The following is a 21,134-nucleotide window of genomic DNA, read 5'->3' on the forward strand; positions in this document are numbered from 1 at the left end:
CTGATTTGAATGGATTTATTATGGTTTTTATCACCCCACTTTTCTCCTGGTTTTATGGATTTATTTATGTATTTTTTTTTTAATAACACTGCACTGTGGACACTTTTGGGATTTGTTTTTGACATTTTAATAAAAGCACCTTGGCACTTTTTCCACAATCCCCTTGGTCCATGTGAGATTTGTCCTCATTTGTGAGCTCATTTCAGTCATAACTATTGACAGTGTTGGGTTTTAGAGACTCCCATATGTGAAGAGGGAGTTTGGAAGGAACCCGCGCCATCACAGCATGGTAGCACAGTTGCTAACAGTGCTGCCTCATAACTTAGGGCACATTTTTAGCCACAATAATCAGTCCAGCATAGTTGGCAGACACTTCCCTAACCCTCATGGACACTTAAGACACCATTGCTCCATTATAATCTACTCAAAATGAGTTCAGTTCCACCTTCCCCACAGATACATTTTACTGCAATTTTGTCAAACTCATGACAAAGCAAATTTAGTGGGGTTTTCTCACGACTAATGCTAATGAAAAGCACTGAAAAAAATCATGTATTAAAGAGTTTGGTTAATTAACTCCAAATATTACTTACTATCTCTTGGTTTTGCTGGATGTCACTGTGGCACAGTAGGTATCGTTGCTACTTTATGGATTAAGTATCCTACGTTTGAATTGTGCACTCAGATGTTGTCCATGTAGAGCTTGACTATTTCCCCCATGTCCTCATGCAATCCCAAAGATAACTGGAAATTTTAAACTGGCCAAAGTGTGCGAGTAGAAGCATCCCTCTTCCTGCTGGGATGGATTCTCCTCTCCCATCAGTCTGAATTGAATTAAGAGCTTTTTAAGAATGTCATGCCATTTTTTTCACTTCTCTCATTTTGTTTAAGTGGAGACAGACTACAAGTTAAGGCTTTTTAGCAATAATTTTGAGGTTAACTGAAAAGAACATTTGACCTTTGCAACCCAAATTATTCAAAAATATGTTTTTTTTTAGGATGCTTAATTAAATAATTGCTTGGAACAACTCTCATGAAACATTTAGGCTTTGGTTAAGACTCCATTCTATAACTTGCATGCATCATCAGAGTTCATACTTGCCTCTCCTTGTGTCTGATGCCAAACTCCTTAATCACACCCTTGTCACCTTTTGCTGAATTCTACTGTTTCTGTCATCCACACACTTTCTTTACGAAATTTCAACCGGCTGCAACAAGTTCAAAATGCAGGTCATGTAATGATGACTTGCAGCAAATGCAAAGATCACATTACCCACTGCTAGCTAAGCTGTACTCATCTTCAGTTAGTTACAGAATCATTTATAAAACTGCTATTAACTTACTGAACTCCTAACACCTTAAAGAAATACTCCACCCAAAAATGTTTTACATGTTAATTATAAGATACTTACCCCATGTAGTTTGTAGTGATGGCTGAGAATAAGTTTTAATCTGTTTTCAGGGAGAACCAAGATAATACAATTTTTAATAAAATGGACATCTGCAGACCATAGTACCGTGGACTGACTAACAATAGCCAACAATATAAAAATATCCATGGAAAAAATCTCATCTTACTCATGTCACATAATCCACATCTTAAGTCAATTGGAGTTATGGTCAGAACAAGCAAAAAGGCATGTATTTTCCCTAAAATGTTGTTAAATACATATTTTACATAAAAACAAAATGGGAGTAGAACACACAGGAGTAAGACATTTATGCAGGAAGAAAACTTTGCATTGAACTTTTTGCAATTTCAAAAGCTTGATCCTGTGTGATTGTGTTTCCTCAACTGTACTACATAATTTCTCGGATTTAACAATATTTTAGCAAAAAATGCATATGTTTTGCATGTTGTGAGTATGCAGCTGGCTCCTCCTTTGCAAAAATCTCCAACAAGGTCTACTCCATCAATTGTAGCATTTCAATAGAGATTGAGGACCCACTTTTTCTTTTCTTCTAGGATAAACACCTTAATGTAAATCCTACCATGTCTATGACACAAGTGTCTCAGTTTTCATGAATAGTATGTATTCATAGAAAAATGCCCTGTCTAATAACCTGCTTTTCCTTGACAATTCTACATTCAAATTCTGAATACATTTTTTGTAGATGATGGTTAATCTCAAAGTAGAAAATCCCAGCACTTTGGAATTACAGACACGATCCCCAAAACGCAGACTGAATAACAACACAAGCTACTGTTGCAAATGTTCAATTCCAGAAGAAACAAAACAAGATCTAAATGTGGCTGAAAAAAAAACAACAAGCCCTCTGGTAATTACATAAAAGTATGTAATTACATAAACCCCCATTCAAGAACTTGGTGTAGTGGTCAAATTATAAAGGAACATGTAAGAGATCTAAGAATGCCTACTATATTAAAACAAATGAAAAAAGAATACCCTAGAACAACGTCATAGTTAAAATGGGAATAAGTGTTGACCCTGCTGCAAAGGAGATTTGCACAGGCTACACTTTCCTTTTTCACTGCCAATCATCTGACTAATGCTCTCTTAAAGGTTTCGGTATTATCCCACGTTTGCTAGCTGTGCTGACACTGATGTACTGTCTTAGAGAGGGCCCTCCATATGTGATGCCTTATGTTGAGTTTCACTTTCTGGTTCAGATTCTTCTTCTTCTTCTTTTTTAAAGTTACATTTTATACGCTTTCACCTTTCTTGTGCTCACCTTGCTTCTGTACAACATATGTTTAGAAGGAAGTACATCGATCAAGATTAACCTTTTTCTTTGCTGTGTGTCAAATAATGATCTATTATCAAATGTATTTTATTAATCTAAAATTATTTTAATTACCCTTTCAAACAGAAAAAAACATGGGTAGGTTTTGTGTTACAAATGCATAAAGCTAACCATATGGCTTCTGCCAGTAATCTAGTAGTACATTTTTTGCTCCTCTTGTTAGATAGCAGTGAATAAATTCCCATGACATGACCTAAGTGAGAAGATTAATTAAAAATGTATTTCCTATGCAAACGTACTGATTTCCATTATTGGGAAATAGACTTCAGAATCAAAATTTCAGTTAATAATCATCATCCCATTTATTTTTCAGCCTATTTGCTCCAGTTGAAAGTTGCAGGTGTCCAGAGGCTCCCTGGCACAATCTGAGTAAAAAAAAAAGGACAAATAACAGCGGGGTAAGTTTCATACTATTACACCTTTTTAAGTTATCATTGCAAGCTTATTCATTCTTACAAATAAAGATCTGTGTATTTTCCCTAGTGATCTTTCTAAATATTATTCTTTATTTTGAACAATACCAAAACACACCTACTTAATCCAATTCTGGGTGGTAGGTGGCCATAGCCCAGCCCTGGCATGACTGATCATTTATATAATTAATAGTTCAATTTATTTTTACTGTATAATATTGCTATTTTAACATTTTCATTGTTTTTTATTTTAAAGAGGAGCTAAATTTTGCTTCTGGTCAGCTAATGGTAAATAGGATACAATATTTTTCAGAAATGTATTGCATGGTGTGCTTGAACATACAATGCCTATACTGTAAAAATAATTCACAGCCTTGGAGGTTTTCACATTTTATTATAAGACTTTGAATCATAAATGGATTTAATTGTTCTTTTTTGATACTGATCAGAAGAAAAAGACTGTTAAATGTCAAAGTGAAATATAAAACACACAGTAATTGATCACATAAGTATTCTCCCACTTCAAGTCAGAGTTTGGCAGCCATGACAGCCTTGAGTCTTTATGCACAGGTCGATGTCAGCTTTGCACATCTGGACACTGCAAAGTTTCCTCCTGCCAAAGCTCTGTCAGATTGCATGGGGATCGCAAATGAACAGTTTTGTTCAAGTGCTGCCACACACATTCTCAACTGGATTGAGATCTGGACTCTGACTTGGCTTTTCCAGGACATTAATATTATTTTTAAGCCATTTCTATGTAGCTTTGACTTTGGGGTTGTTGTCGTGCTAGAAAAGAAATCTTCTCCTAAGGTGCAGGTTTCTTGCAGACTGCATCGGGTCCACCCCACAGGATTTTCCAGTATATTGATGCTTTTATCTAACCCCGTACCCTCACAAGCCTGCTTGCATGCTTCTTGGCAGGGATAGTGTGTTTTTGATAATGTGCAGTATTCTAACATGGTGTTAAGTCTGGTGGCCAAAAAGCTCAGTTTTGGACTCAACAAACCATAGAACCTTCTTCCAGCTTACTTCATGTGTCTTCCAGCAAACTCTCTGCATTTTTTTATTAGTACCTTTCTTTGTAATTGTCCCATAAACTGTCACTGATGAAGCAGCAATATCTGTGCACGCACAATCTCTAAAGTCGAGGGGTTTGGCAAAGTCATTCCTGGAGGGCCGCAGTAGCTGCAGGTTTTTGTTCCAACTCAATTGCTTAATAAGAAGTACTTATTGCTCTAGAAACACTTCTGCTTCATTTTAGTTATCTCCCTTATTAAGATATTGAACCCTTATTGCTTATTTAGGTCTTAATAAGCTGCATTCTCGGTTTTTAATTGCTCCTTATTAACAATAAGATGCAAATGACAAAAGAAACCAGCAGTAATCCATTCTGCTTGTTACCTTTTACACCTGTGTGTATTTATCGTGCACTATTTGGTTTAATTAAATACTTGGAAGGAAAGAGAAGAGAAAAAAATGAAGGATTGAGAATTACCCATCCGTATTACACTTCAAAGTATTTGGATGATATCCTTAGAATGGAAAAAAAATCTAGGATATGAGAATGACTTGACATAGCAGAGTTAAAGCACTAACACGCCATGAAATATAATGTTTGGCTAGGATTGTTTTCTAATTAAGCAACTGGGCTGGAACAAAAACCCGCGGCCACTACGGCCCTCCAGGAATGACTTTGCCCACCCCTGCTCCAGTCTGAGACCCTGTAGCTTAAGGCTCCTTCAGAGTTATCAGATGTGTCTTGATGGCCTCCCTCACTTGTGTTCTTTTTGGACAATCACTCAGTTTTTGCAGTCGGCCTGCACTAAGTAGATTTAAATCTATGCCATACTTTTTCCATTTCTTAATGATTGATTTTTCTGGACTCCAAGGGATATTCAGTCACCTTTACACAGAGTTGCTTGGAGTGTTCTTTTTGTCTTCATTGTGTAGTTTGGGCCACAGTACTGACGCTCACAAGCTGGACTTTTCAGATAACGATGAACCTTTACTACAATCAAGTGAAAACTCTTGAATATAGACAGGTGATCTCCACTGAACTAATTATGTGACTTCTAAAGCCAATTGGCTATACCCGTCATGCACCACAAAATGCATCTGCAGTAGATGAGTTGGGGACTCTGCATATGTAAAAAGTAGCAGTATAAAATAATATTATAAGGAAAATTCAAGGTTGATTTAATCTGGTACAAATCACAATTCTGCCGATCAATGCCTACAATTATAATTGCTTCATTGTAAAATTAACTTAAATAAATATCTAGCAACAGGAAAGAGCAAATGTTTATAACACAGTCCTCTATCCGTCTCATTCTACCAAATTCTGAACAACAGCTTGTGGTAAACACGCTTCATTCTGTTTCACCATGGCTTACTTATCTCTTAGAACTTAGTAATGGTATGCAGGTATACAAGACTATTTGGCTTTTTCTTAAATGTAAGGTTTTGCTCTGATTTAAAATGGTGTCATCAGTTCTTTTCAATGTTATAGTTACTTGTACAAAGTGCAATGAAATTTGTATCTTCACCTTTAACCAGCATGCACCTGGCCATCACTATCCATTAATGTAAAATATAACATTATGGAAATTGAATAGGTAGTGATGAGGAAAGCAGCTAAGGTTTCATGAAACTGATTCTAAAGTCTTTTCACTTGCAATTTTGTAACCACAAAACTCATTTGTATCATTTTTAATTTTTTTTTTGTTTATAGCAGGAAGAAAGGTACTTACTGCTCCTTTCAGGTTTAACAACACTGTACACTACTTTTGAACCTGTAAATTTCTCATAAAGGAGTCCAAATGAAAAAGAAAAGGGGGAAAAGTGTCTTTTGGAAATTGAACATGGTTAAAAGCAATCTCTGATTGTCACAAAAAGACATATTCCTCCAAATTAGATGAGAAGAAAATGCTATAGCGGCAGTCTATAATGAAATGCCTCTTTTGCAAGTGCTATTTAAAATTTGTAAGCAAAGATAAAATGTCCTCCCATCAGCCCCAGCTGATGCCAGATGAGATAAAAGATAGTGTGTCGGGGTGGAGGGGGCGATGTGGGTTTTCAAATATATAGTACACTGGACTAAATACTTTTGTTTCTGGGTTAATGGTGTGATTTGCACTAGTCACTACATGGCATAGTTGTGTGATTTTTTTTGCTTCTTTTCTCCTGTAAGTTTCACTGCAAATTCAGTTTTGTTCTAAAAAAAGACATTTACAATGACATTAATCATGTAGTACCGCTACAACATAACACTTACATTTTTAGGTAGGAAAATCCATGCAGACATGAGAAGAATGTATAAGCTCCAATATAAATGGGGACAGCCTGAGGGATTAGAACCTAGGATTCTTGAGCCATTAAGCAGCTGTGTTAACTAAAGTGCCACCATGCTTCCATGGTGCTTTTGAGTTATTAAACCCTATTTTTTGTTACTGCACATTTGGTAAATGGAGAGTGTGTTGAAGTAATTTAAACTTGGTGTATTCAAAGAGTTCTGTTTCATAGGCTAGTTGTTCATATCTCTTATTGCATACATGAGACCTTCAGCTCAGATTCTGTAGAACTGTCAAATGAATGATGGCACCTTTCTGGGTTATCAAGTGGGCACCCACCCCCCCATTGTTTTGCTGATAGGCCGACAACATCTCCAGAGGTTTCAGCAGTGAATCCCAGCATTGTGGACTCACCCACGAGACGCCATCTACCCAGTTGGAGCCCAGCTGGAGTTCGTCCTCTTGAGCCAAATTACATACCGCATGTTCAGTAAGTATATATTTGTTACTTAATTTTGTGTAATGAAAAAGATTTTGTGTTTTTTTATTGTAATATTATTAGGAATACAATTATAATTTGAGGTTTTTGTAAGTGTAAAAAAGTGTGCTTTAAAATCTTCTGCTTCATTCAATTAGAATGTCTGACCCAGTTTTTTCCTGTGATTGTTATCTCTTTGTTAAAGTACTATCATTCCTTTAAGGCCCTTTAAATGAAGAAATATAGTCTCTCTTATGTTTAAATACTCCTGTTACTTTCTCTTGCCATAAGATTATCCTAAGGGATTAATTGATAGTGAAAGATAATAAATCTTCCCATTATGAGGAAACTTTAGCCTTAGATTAATTATTCATGCAGGCAGTGTGACTGACAGCTATGGGGTTCTGCGCTCTGTCAAAAAGATACAATCTCCTGAGTGGCAAGGTTAATATTTCTCTTCAATTTTCTTCATAATGCAAGTAATGACTGAAATTGACAATTTGCTATTAATATTTAAAAAAAATGCAGAACAATTTATAGAAATGAGGGGAAAATATTATATTGATCTTATTGTGACTTATTACATTTAACATTGTACATTCATTCCCTGAATTACATTGAAAATGTAATACACTTCTAGGTAAATGAGTCTTTCTGTTCTAAAAAAAAATGAAAAAAAATTGTGAAGGAAGTTTGTAATGTCAATGACACTTTGGTTGAAATTTTCTTGCAGAATTGTATATATTAGCTGTTTAAAATTAGATGTAATTTTTATTATATTTGATTAATTTAATAAACAAGTACTGTACAGTCACAATATGACATAAGATTGTCAAGCCTTCTTAATGTGATTCATGGGGACATTTAGGAGCTCAGCCTAGAAGTATTGAACTTAAGGCAGTCCATATCTAATGCCAATTAGCTGAACATGCATACTTCTAAGCATGTGGGAGAAAACGCCACCAGTGCATGTGGTTTAGCAGAGGTGCCAAGCGTCGCATTTCTGTGCAGTAATCTGTCCAGTATATGTGGGTAGGTGAACCTCCTTGTGTGGAGCTTCAAAAGTTTCTCTTGGCTAAAGTAAAAATACAAATGATTTTCCAGGTCCGGATCTCAGACTTGAGACTCCCCCGCAATGTCTGCGTGATGGGGCAGATCAGCGCCACACTCCCACTTCTGTTTTAGGAGCCCCTTGAACGCGGCATATATGTAACCGGATTAGCCAGGCAGATGAGGACACTCACACACAAAGCAAGGGGTAGGTGCATACAGGTGCCGAGTGCTTTTATTAAAAATGGTCAAAAGCCAAAACAGTGTCCAAAACCTGTGCAGTGCTCAATCTTCAAGAAATAAAGTGCTTGTGGAGGTTAAAAACAAACAAATAAATTATTGATTAAAATGAGGTTAAAAACACAGTGCAGGAAGTTGTCCATAAAAACACGAGCCCTGGTGCACTCCTTTAAAATGAATGTCTCCTTAGCTTAACCCTAACATATCCTTGCAGCCAAGGCGGCAGTTCAGACAACCTTCCGCGTCTGGCGTAGACCCCTACAGCCTTCTGTGGCTCCCAGCAGGGCACCCTCCCTGAGGCTCTGACTTGCATTCATCCTTGCACCCCTGTGGTCCATGTCTTCCCCGCACTGAGCCTTCCAATTCCCCTGCAGCCATGCTGCCTCTCTCTGGCCTTGTGTGGCGAGTCGCTCCAACCGAGCAGCACCTCAGTCACTCCTACTCCTAGGATACTTAGCCGGAGTGACCTCCTTCATCCCCTGAGCATCGGCCTCATGCTCCCTCCAGTGACTTCCTCCCGGCTGTGTGCCTTCTCTCTCCCTTATTCATTTAGTCAGCACTAATACAGTATTAACACACACCAGATGCCAGATAAGATGATGGGCTCCAGAAGGGTGTGCAGAGGTACTAGACCACCAACAATGCCACATTATCAAGGTTCAAGGATTATTTTTGGTTTTGTTTGAAATAATATAGAGTGTGCACTGAAATGGTGGAGTGCTTAATTTGTCCAATTGCTTCACTTTTTTGAACAATATGGGCGAATGATTTAAAACATTCAACACAGGATCTGAAGAATTGTGCTATTGCATTTGTGATTTTATGGAGTTCTGCACAAAGCATTACCAGATGTGAGAGCTGCACACACTTTGTTTCATGGTTAGTTCACCTTATCTTCACTAGTAGATAACATCAGCTGTAAAGTAGATAGCACAGAGACATAAGTATTTTTAAACAGGCTTAATATTGTCCTTGGTTCAAATACCTCTATTACTTCAAGATATACTTGGTATACAGACACTTTAAATAAAAATTAAAAAAAAAAATTGTGTAAAGATCAAAATAGTTGGTAACGTTTAGATGTTATCTCTAAAATCTTGTAAGATTCAATAAACATCATCGTGACTTAACAGTTTTGTCCACAAAAATCAGATTTAGTACATTTCTGGGAATTATAGCAGATGCTGACCTGCAAAATTGCCTGTTCATGTTTCCCAGGGTATTTGACACTGACCTTCTTCACATCTGCCCTTGACCTTGCAATTCACCAGTAAGTTCATGAGACGCCTGCATGTGTGAAAGGTAGAACAAGCATCATTATGGTCCCACACTAACATTCTGGTATGGAAGGTATAACATGAGTGTCAAAATTGGGAGGCATAGCTATCACACCATAGCTGCAATAACTCAGATTTAGAAATGCACACAACAAGTAACTAGGGGAATGTGTTTCCAGATGGCAGTTGCCAGGTAATTTGCTCTGTGAATTTCATTTTCGGTTGCTTTGCAAGTTAGCTAAGCAGGAAAATGCAGTGATGTGGAACAAAAGCCATGCAGTAAATGGTGGAGAAGATCAAGGTTAGAAGCTGTCTTGGTGCAGTCATTTATCTCATCCCAATGACTAAACTGACTCCTGTCTGGGTCTATAGCCACAATTCATTTTGAAAATACTATACTCATTGCATAGAGTAGCATACTTAAAACTAGCATCTACCGAGGTAGTATATACAGTTGAGCCATATCTTTTGTACATGTAGCATAGATTCTAAAATCAAGTTATACACGGTAATTGTATTAGTAAATTAAAAAAATGCAATTTATAGTAAAATATACTTTAATTATATCTCTAGTAAAATATACTTATTTTGACATGGTATAGCTATATATGTAGCTCTCAGATATTGTGTTATTCACTGATATGCAAAGTCACAGGATTTCTTTTTGTGAATTATCCACTGTGAAATGCCTAACTGCTCCAAGATTATGATTAGCATTACAAACAAACCCTGTTAAGATCCAACTTCTTGTGTGTACAAATTACAAGAATAAAATAAATAGTTCTAAGAAAATTATGTGGTGTTTCACAGCAAGTGAACGAGTGCATTATTAAGAAAGAAGCAACAAACCAGTTGACATGTGAACTCAAACATATGCACAAATGATGTCTTGCTTTAAAATGTTTTGTCTTTCTCAAACTCCAGAATGATCTTATAGTTATCAAGGCCAGCAGCACACTACAAGACTTCAAGTTGAAGAGCACACCACACTTAAAGAGCTGCTTCTTGCCTTGAGGATGTCATATTAAATGACTTCTCATCACAGTCTCAGACATCCAAAGTATTGCAAGCTAGCTACACTTTGACAGGTAACTAACCTGACAGCACAGGTACCTGTAAAAAAAAGTTTGGAAGTATGGTGAGTACAGCCACAGTACACAGCAACACTTCAGGTCGCACTAAATGTTCATGTTAATCCACACCCCTTGCATTTTATTTTGATTTCTAGTACTTGTTTTATAGTCATAAACTGACTTGACACTGTGTTTCTGAAGGTTTTTTTTCCTTCTTGTTATGTTCATGTTCATTTATCAATGTTCTTATAGTACATAGCTTGCGTGGAGTAGGTGTAAGTGCGGACTGCAAGGCCTTTTCTAGTTTCAAATGATCCTCTCCAATCGGTGAGCTATCATGACCTGCGTCACTTGCACTCGCAAATTCACTCCACATTTCGCTCTCAACTGGAGACGATGCAGCGGACCGTGGTCCCGAGGAGTCTGGGCATTTGCCCATCTGATCCAGGTCAGTCTCTGGGAGGCCATACCTTGAGCTTGAACTTGGACTTGTCGGTCTGGGCTTGGATGTAGCTTTAGTTTTCTTTTCCATTCCTTTCTGAACCCCTTTCTTGCCGGCCTTGTTTATATATGTTTGCATATACTGTAGTAGAACCCTCAGGTTGGATAAATACTGGATATCTCAGGATAATAAGTTATACCAGTGTCATATTATGAGACTTCTATTAGTGAGTTATGTCAAATATTTTAATGTAATTTACCAACTGAGTGCTGACTTTCCAGCATTGCCAAGCTTGCTCTTTTTGAGACAGTTCATAATGTACTGCCTGACAGAGCTGATGCTGTCTGTAGGGTTAACAGTTACGGTGAGTTCAGCTGCAGCCTTGGCACTTTCTTCTTTTTCCATTTTGTCGTGGTATGTAAAACATCAGGCAGGTGAGCTTCTCTTCTCTTTGTGAGGTTTAAAACATTAGCATTCCTTTCATTGCTGCATTACATGCATTGTACTTCTGGATGATCATTTCCTGGTTTTTAGCTCTCTGTTGAACCCAATAACACCAATAACATACTTGAAGATGAGTCAGTGGATTAAGACACTCATTCAAAGCAAGGGATAGGTGCAAAAAAGCGCAGAAGTGTTTTTATTAAAACATTTCAAAAATCAAAGAGTGTCCCAAAGTGCAGTACTTTCTTCCATAAATAAATAATCCATAAAAAAATGAACATTTCTGTGAATAAAATCCAGAACTTTAAACAAGAAGACAACCATCACAGTCATCAGTTCCTTGTTACATCTGGTGAGCCTAGTGCCACTGTTGTTTTGTGTCCCCATTACTTGCTCAGCTGGCAAAAACACTAGCATTTTTTTCCAACCCGACTCCTGTCTTGGCTGTCTCAAGTGTTGTCGGCCAGACCGCTCGGGGTCGGCTGTCCTCTTGACTTCCTTCTTGTTCACGCCAGTGTACCTCTGATCCCTAGAGAGTATTCTGCTACAATCTCACCCACTCCACCCTATTAATTTAGTATGGACAATCTGTCCCTAGAGTGTCGATCCTTCGCTCTGTCATGGTGACATCCACTGTGCCACCTTTCACATACCCTGGATGGCTCATTCTGCCTCTTTTACTGATGCTGTTCTTACAGCTCTTGTCTTTCTTCTGTCCCCCCTTCTGTTCCATGCAGGCTCATTTTATACTAATGCTCCTAATGGGGCACATGTGCAAACCTTAGGAAGTAATTAGGCACTTGCCTGACGCGCTCACTCACACATGTCTTCGTAATCAGTCAGGTACCCTCCAGCCATCCTCTAAGCAATGTCCTCTTACACGCAATAAGAGCCTGCACTCTTGCGGGGTGTGATTATGTATTTAAAAATGTATTACCACATTTATTATCATACTACCTTTCACCAAACAAGTAGGTGTGCCATTTCCTCCATCTCCATTTCTTGGCAAACTTTAGTTATTTTTTGGTATTTATTTGTCGTTGCCAGTTTTTACACATAGCCATACATATGTTACTTGGTCTAGAAAAATGTACAGAGTAAATGTTCTTGGTGTTGAAAAGCTAGAAAAACTAATTCTCAATGAAGAGAGAGCATTTATTCAAAATTTTGGGTATAAGGAAGTATTTCCTACATAAATATGATTTTAATTCAATAAGGAATTTCTTAAGCACACATTTCTGTACAAAATCATTTAGGCATACAAGATACATGCGTGCATAGAAGTGTGTAAGGCAGGACCTAATCAGGTACGGGGTAACAGACCATTGCATGAAAGCAAGAACATCTAGAAGAACCTAATGTGGACAGAAGTTTAACTTGTAAAACCTTTCACAGTCAGCGCTAAGGTCAGAGAGTGAAGTCAGGATTTATGAGATGGCAGTACTAAGTGCTATGTTTATATTTTTAATCAAGACCATTTTATATATTAGTAATAGTAGTAGTACAAAGTTTACATTTAAGGAAAACATAAGATTCAAGATGCTACTCACTAATGCCAAGGCAGCACAGTGGCAACCTTTTGCATTTTTTGTTTTCACCCGTAAGAGAGTTTTACTGTACTCTACACACATGACAATAATAGTCCTAAAATAATAATAGTAGAAATATTGTTATATGTAGAGAAAGCAGTGAAATTCCTTTATTATACTTTGTAATACTCTTTATAGAAAAAAATTATATATAGTTGCAAACCTATATTTCATTAATAATAAATGATATGCATTTAAATAAATAAAAAAATAAAGAAAAAGAACGACTTGCTCAAGAGTTTAGTAATTATTTGATCATTCTGTCATCCTCTGCATATTATGATAAATCATCTTGGTCTTCAAAGGCAGATTTTTTTCCGATTCCAGTGTTTATTTTTGTACCTCCCATGTGATTTAGCTTTAACTGGAGTATTTAATGCATTTATATGCATAAATGTTGCCTGTTAATGCATCTTAATGTGCAATGGTCCATAATGCCATGCAACTCTATGTTCTATAGTTCTAGTTCTGCTGTTTTTATCTACTATTATTTATTGTTATCTTCCACTCTCTATTCTCCAAGATTTGTTTTGCGTATCTATATAATTAGATAACTCTGTGTCTTTCCACGACTTCCTGAAAAGGCTCTCTCTTTATTTTAGCTGGACCATAGTTTTCAAGGCCTGTTTTGTCTGAGGGGATTCAAAAATGTTTTATATCATCTTGTAGTTTTGTTTCCACTTTGACCTTTTCCTAAAACTACCTAAAATTCATTTAAGGTTTATCAGTGCATTAATAATAGTGTAACGGTATGTTACTGGCTGTACTATATAAACAACACCAACTGCATTCAAATCACCACTAAGCATGTTCATGCTGTTTATATTGCATTGTTAAGCACAACTGTTAAAGAACTCATTTATCACTTCCACATAGTACCCAGTACCCATATATTTTTGGAGATCATAGCAATGCAAAATATTGACTTTGATGTGATGTTATTTAAAGGTTATTTAATATGGACAACTCCTACATTCTATATGCCCTTTGACCATAAATCCAAATAAAATGAAAAAGTGAATTTTACACAAGAAACATAAGAAATTTGACAAATGACAGGAGACCATTCAGTCTAATACCTAAGCTGTCCCAATATCTCATCAAGGTACTTCCTAAAGTTTGTCAAGTTTTCTGCCTCAACTGCATGTCTTGGTAGTTGGTTCCAGATTCCCACAACTCTTTTCATAAAGAAGTGCCTCTTGGCTTCAGTCTTTAATGCGCTTCCCCTTAATTTCCACTGATGTCCTTGAATGCGTGATTCACTCTTCAGCTGAAAGAATATTGCTGGATCTACTTTCTCAATGGCTTTGAGGATTTTAAATAACTGGATTGGGTCCCCATGCAGTATCCACCGTTTGAAACTAAACAATTTCTGGGATGAACTTTGTTACTCTCCTTTGACAATTTTAAGAGCTGCTATGTTTTGTTTGTAGTGTGGTGACCAGAACTGCACACAGTAGTCCAGATGTGGTCTTACTAGTGGATTATATAGTCCCAACATAACATCCCTTGGTATATATTCAACTGTTTTTGTGATATAACCTAACATTTTTTTCCCTTTTAATTGCTTCTCTACATTGCTTAGTCAATGAAAGTGTTCTCAACATACAGACCTAAATCTTTTTCAGAGGGTGCTTCTTGTAAGACAGTGCCTCCCATCTTTTATTTAGAATTGATGTTCCTTTTGCCGATGTTGTAAGATTTTCAACTTTTCTACATTAAACTGCATTTTCCAGGTGTTCACGCAGTTCTGAAGCTTGCCCAGGTCTTTTTGAATTCTTTTTGCTGCCTCCTCAGTGTCTGCCATCCGTTCGGATTTAATGTTATCTTTGATTTTCACAAGTTTACTAAGCATAAGAGAATCAATATTATTAAAATATATCGGAAAAAGTAATGGTCCAACGACATACCCCAAGGAACTCCACTGATGACCTTATTTCATATACTGTATATCATATGTTGTATACTGTACTTAAACTATATTGTCTTCCTAATTCATACGTTTTCTTGTAAAATTCAAATTAACACAGCTCTAGAGCCATGGGGTCAAATGCTAGCCCTGCACTGTGTTTGGAGGAATTTTCACTAGCCTATGTTTGTTGAGGTTTTTCTTTGAGTACTCTTAGTTTCCACCCATATCTCTGTCAGGTTAATTGGTGACTGTAAATTGCTCTGGTATGAGCAAAAATGGATGTACACATGCTGTATAATATACTTTGCAGCGAATGTTGTTGGGATATGCATTAGTTCTCTGTGACTCTTAAAGGAATGAGATGGCTAAGAACATAAATGTAAGTAAAAATGTTAAATATCATTTAGCAAGTTTACATTCATTTTAATAACTAATTATTCACAGAAACCTGATTTCCAAAATGCCATGAAAATCCTTATTCCAATTACAGAAATTGGGTTATTAGCCAATGAGAAACCTGATTAACAGGTAGATTTCTACACAAATGTGGCCATGTAAACCCTTAACTAGGTTACTGTTAAGAACTTTGTAGTCTGTGCATGTCTGTTGCACCCTTTCAGCCTCCGCATGTATTTGCTTTGCACACGCATTCTGCAGAAATGGGTAACGTCCAGAAAATATATTTCCAGTGGCAAATGTTTAGGTGATCATGTTAATCCTTCTCTGAGGTAAAATAATTTGTCTCAGTGTTTCTGAAATCACTGAATTTATGCTGATGAGCTGAACGTACTGTCAAGCTTGGGTCACAGATTTTCACAGAAACACAGGTGATTGTAGAGACAGGAACTTTATTCAAACACTTCAAACAAACATTTCTCTCTTTCAAAAGGGGTGTGCATCAGGAGCGGGATCCCCAACAGGAGCAGTGGATGTCTGGAGGAGGAGAGAGAGACAAGCAATCAGCCATAAAGGATAGATGCTGTTCAGGTTTTTAAGTATGTGAAGTGCCACGCGAGAAGCATATCACGTGACAGAGCAGCTGCACCAGTCCAGCAAGTAAGGGAGCAATGTGAAGGTAGTCTATCAGCGTTTTTAAGACGGGGTTTTTGAGGAGCGTCCGTGTGTTCTATGGGTGCGTTCAGCCCCCCTCTTAACAATACGTTTCTAATCTTTGCAATACAATCCAAGTAGTGAAACATTTCTTAACATATCTTATTAAAGTAAAAATATCTGCATTATTATTGTTCCAGCAGCTATGGGTGTAAGGCAACAAGCACACATACCGGTATGCCAGACCTTTGCAGGGCTCAATCACACAGCCAAGCAGAAAAAAAGTTTGCTACATGCAATCCGGTAACAGAAACCTATAAATAAAGCCTCCGTTTGATTGAACATATTTGTAAAACACAATATAATTATCATAGGCGTCAAGCTTATGTTCGGAATCAAAGTGGTCGATGATGACGTTTAACTCTTTTTTGCTTAGTTTGATAACGTTTGGCCATTTTTGCAAACGAGAACTCTAAAATGTTATTTGTGTATGTAAATGCGGATTATTAACAAACCAAGTTTTTGCCTTAACTGGGTTATTATTTATGTTTGCATGTAAACGCACTGATTGATGGCCATATTGTTTTAATATTGTCAATAAATTCTATTGGTGCAGTTAACTGCCCACAATTTTATAATCTAAAGACTTTCTCACTGTTTGCTGAGATATGCTAACTTTGAGAACTACCACAATCATAAGTCCTGCTTAATAGTTATGTTAGTTAATAAATGCTATTGCAGCTGTGGAAGAAAATTATGAATACAGACACCCCCCACTGAAATTTTCCAATTTAAGCAATAAAACAGGCAGGAGAAAGCGTCAATCGTTATTCTTTATCTAAATCTCCAAAGAGGCAAAAAGCATCATATCAGTGTTTTTTTGAAAAAAAAAATGTCCTCTGCGCTATATTTATACAATCAGTTAATTAGGTCACTACTCAAAAAAGGAATTCATTATATAATAAGAAAACTTTTAACATGATTGGTTACACCTAGTTGCTAACGAAACTTGACAAACGTTGATACCTTAAATAACTACAATTTGATTGATAGTCCTGTTAGCTTAGGGTGTACGTGAATTTACTAAGGGTTAAAAGTACATCAGGATGCACATTCATTTTTTATGTTTCCTAACCATATGTTTCCTAAGTTTGCCATCAACAGGATATAATATATAAAATAACAAGAAATACATTTATCATAGTGAATAATAAAATAACATCATCCGCTTTTAAACATAATCTCAGAAGGGTATAAGACTCAGACACATGCTAGGTGCACATTGAACCAGGGTTCAAACTCAACTCTTACACCACTTGGAATTATAACTTTGTAGAAGGTAACTTCCATCCATTCATTAACAAACCTGCTTAAAACTGGAGATTGTCCCAACAAACAGCAGGTACAAGGCAGGAATAATCACGGGACAGATTGCCAGATCATCACAGAGTGAACAAACTCACACACAAACAAACACTAGGGCCAATTTAGCAATTCCATTTCACCTAACCTGCATATCTTTGAAAGGAAACCAGATGACTTGGAGGAAATGCATGTGGACATGGGGAGGACATGAAACTCCACGCTGTGAGCAACTGGGATGCAAACCCTGATCTCCATATTGTAAGACAGTATCGCTAACACTGCACCTGCTCCTGCAAGGTAACCTACAAAATCAAAATCAAAATTCAATTTTAATGTAATGGTGAATCACATAATGAAGGACAAAAGTGGAAATTAAGAGGAAGCATATTTGGGACTTGCGGTGGGCTGGCGCCCTGCCCGGGGTTTGTTTCCTGCCTTGCGCCCTGTACTGGCTGGGATTGGCTCCAGCAGACCCCCATGACCCTGTAGTTAGGATATAGGGGGTTGGATAATGGATGGATGGACATTTGGGACTGAAGCCAGGAAGCACTTCTTTACACAAAGAGTTGTGGCACTCCTGAACAAATTACTGAAGCATGCAATTGAAGCAGAAACCTTAAAAATCTTTAAGAAATATCAGGATGAGCTATTGGAACAGCTTGGCTATTAGCTAAACAAACAAGTCTGATGGACTGAATGGTCTCCCCTCGTTTGTTTAAATTTCTTGTAATTATAATTATATTCATTATCACTCAGAACCTTTTTGTCTCCCCTTTCAGTGGATATTGCCCACAGGTTTGAAACCCAATGTATTCAGGCACTAATGTAACAGGAATGACATATCACACTTGCAGCCTGAAAGAATCTCAAAGAACAGGGTGCATTATATTAGCGCACATCATACTTTCAAAAATGCCTTGTAATTCGGCTCTTTGCATCAAATTTTAAACCCATCTACCACCTCTTCATGGAGCTATAGTGACACAGTGAGCAGCATTGTTGTTACACAGTACTCTGATTCTATTTCTGTTCTTTTAATTGCATGGTTCTCCTCCACAAATTCCAGATTTATACCACATTCCAAAAACATGCTGTCAAGTTGATTGGCAACTGTAAATTTTCCTTGTGGGCGCAAGTGTGGGTTTACATGAGAGTGTGCCCTGCCATGAATTAGTGCCCCCTCCATATTTAATAACTACTTTACACCTAGTACTTTCAGAATAGGATTTGACTTTTTGTGACCCTGCACAAAAGTAGGTTAAGAAAACTAAAATGATAAGAAGAAGGAAATTAAGTGATTAAGTTTGTTGTTACTTGTTAAAAAAAGAGTTTTTAGTTGTTAAAAAAAGAGGTCAGAGTTTCAAAGTACACGAGAATCAGAGCAGAACCTGAGAATACTTGTGAAAATAAACAGTGCCAATGTTAGAAACCACTTATTGGTGACCCGATTTTGCTTCCTTTAATAAATAAATAACACCAAATGAAATAGTCACCATTATTAAACAAACTTATCAGGAAAGCCTGCTCCATCACAGGACCAACCCTGGACGCACTGGAAGCTGTTGTGGAAAAAATGATAGTGGCAAAACTGGATGCCCTCATGAAACATCCCCTCCATTTCTTCCAGGAGGTGATAGCCACAGACTAATTCTGCTATTCTGTTGGCTGCTATCAGGTAATTTAATGCTTCCCCCCAACATCCCAATGTAAATATTTAACACTCTTTCATTTTACAAGTTCTGCACAATATCTATCTATCTATCTATCTAGTAATAATAATTCTTTGCATTTATACAGCACTTTTCTCACTACTCAAAGCGCTCAGCAATTGCAGGTTAAGGGCCTTGCTCAAGGGCCCAACAGAGCAGAGTCCCTTTTGGCATTTACGAGGATTCAAACCAGCAAACTTCCGATTGCCAGTGCAGATCCCAAGCCTCAGATTAACAAGGTAGAAAGGCGAGTCAGAAAAACAAGAAAGGTTGGTGTACCACCCTGGTAGCCCTATTTAATAACTGATTGAAAAGACTTCCGAAAAGGGCTTAAACAAAAAGACAGATTGTTAAACATTCTGGCAGGAGAATCAGATAATGATGCATATGCAGTACAATCAATGAGTCATAAATAAGTGCATGATAAAATAAAGTTGAAAGCGAATATTTGCTAAGAAATTAGAATAATGTTTTTACCAGGTTTAGTTTTGTGTGACTAATTTATTGAATGAATAAAGAGAAATAAACATGTTATTTTTAATAATGTTTATATATTCAGATAAAAATAATGACAATAACTAATTGTATAAAACAAACAATACATTCTAATATACAGTAAATGTGCTCTTAATGTATTTACTTGTATAATGCAGGACAGAATCATCCATCTCTGAGCTTTCATTGCTGATATTTATACAATATGAATTCAAAAGATTCATAAGTGATGTGAGCTGAGATCATTCTGGAGGTTGAACCAGTGTCAGTGAAATGACAGACACTGATATTCATCATGCAGGACATGCATGTGCTTTAGCACTCCTGTTCGGCTCCACTGAATCGATTCATTCATGGTCGATGAATCAATTTGCATGAGTCCCTGAAAAAAGTCATTCAAAAATGAGTTTCATTGATGAAATTTGCCAAAGCATTTTTTACAGCAAATATGCTGAGTTTGTTGACTACTGTAATCTCATCTGCCAAAATTTTCCTTGAACTTGTGAAGCCAGGTTAGAGGAATGATTTTTTCCAGTAAGTCATGATTCTTTATAGGCCAGCTTGACATCACAGAGCTGTAGCAGCCATGCGCAGAACTTTCATGCATGCTTATGCCAGATCATTGACTGATCTATTTCACGCATACTTGAAGTCACAACCTGGATGTGGACCCACATACCTTTAAATAAAATCAAAAAATCTTGCAGTATTTTTATTTCGGGGTACATTAGCGGACCATAATGATAATTTGATGATTACTGCTATTGGATATATAACAGTTTTCCCTGTGAGCTGACAGTCTCTCTTACAGCACCACATGGCTAATTATGCATGCAGATGCTAACCAGGCGATAGCAGAACTCTATGAGATCATCTGCAAACTGCAAACGACGCACCCGAGGCATTTTTCATTATTGCTGGAGACTTCAATCATGCCAACTTGAAGTCAGTTCTCCCAAAATTCTTCCAGAATGTGAACTTTGCTACTAGAGGGGAAAGCTGTCTGGACAATGTTTACACAAGCACTCCTGACACCTACAAGGCCCTACCCCGCCCCCACCTCGGCTACTCAGACCATATCAGCGTTTTTATGGTTCCTGCATACAAGTACCTGCTGAAGCGCATTAAACCAGCCCTCAAAAACATCAGTGTGTGGCAGGTTGGTGCTGTTTCAGCTTTCCAAGACTGCTTCAAATTGATAGACTGGGAAATTTTCAGGGAGTCTGCTATGGATGGTGACTTCATCAATCTGGAGGAGTACACAGACTCTGTGGCTGGCTACATCTCCAAATGCACAGAGGATGTTTCTTTTACCAAGGAGCCAACCAAAAGCCCTGGATGACGAGAGAAGTGCACAAGCTTCTCAAGAACAGAAATGCAGCCTTCAGATCTGGAGACAAGACCGCCCTAAGGGTGACCAGAGCCAACCTGTCTTGCGCTATAAGGAGAGTGAAGTGGGCATAGCGCAGAGGATTAACAAACAATTCAGCAGCACCAGAGACGCACATCGTATGTGGCAGGGTGTTCAGACAATTACAAAC

The 21,134-nt window shown here is 37.4% G+C and overlaps 1 protein-coding gene across 1 annotated transcript in view; it reads right to left on the minus strand.

Moving 5' to 3' along the window:
* Positions 1-3,070: 3,070 nt before the first annotated feature.
* The window catches only part of LOC120517403 (glutamate receptor ionotropic, kainate 3), a 511,659-nt gene continuing 493,595 nt past the window's right edge, over positions 3,071-21,134 (minus strand). Inside the window, exon 16 of the mRNA XM_039739711.1 lies at positions 3,071-3,131. Within this exon, the coding sequence (XP_039595645.1) occupies positions 3,081-3,131 (51 nt within the window). The 3' untranslated portion in view covers positions 3,071-3,080. The remainder of the gene's footprint in view (positions 3,132-21,134) is intronic.

The sequence above is a fragment of the Polypterus senegalus genome, chromosome 17 (genome assembly GCF_016835505.1).
Source record: "Polypterus senegalus isolate Bchr_013 chromosome 17, ASM1683550v1, whole genome shotgun sequence".
In the NCBI taxonomy this organism is placed as follows: Eukaryota; Metazoa; Chordata; class Cladistia; order Polypteriformes; family Polypteridae; genus Polypterus; species Polypterus senegalus.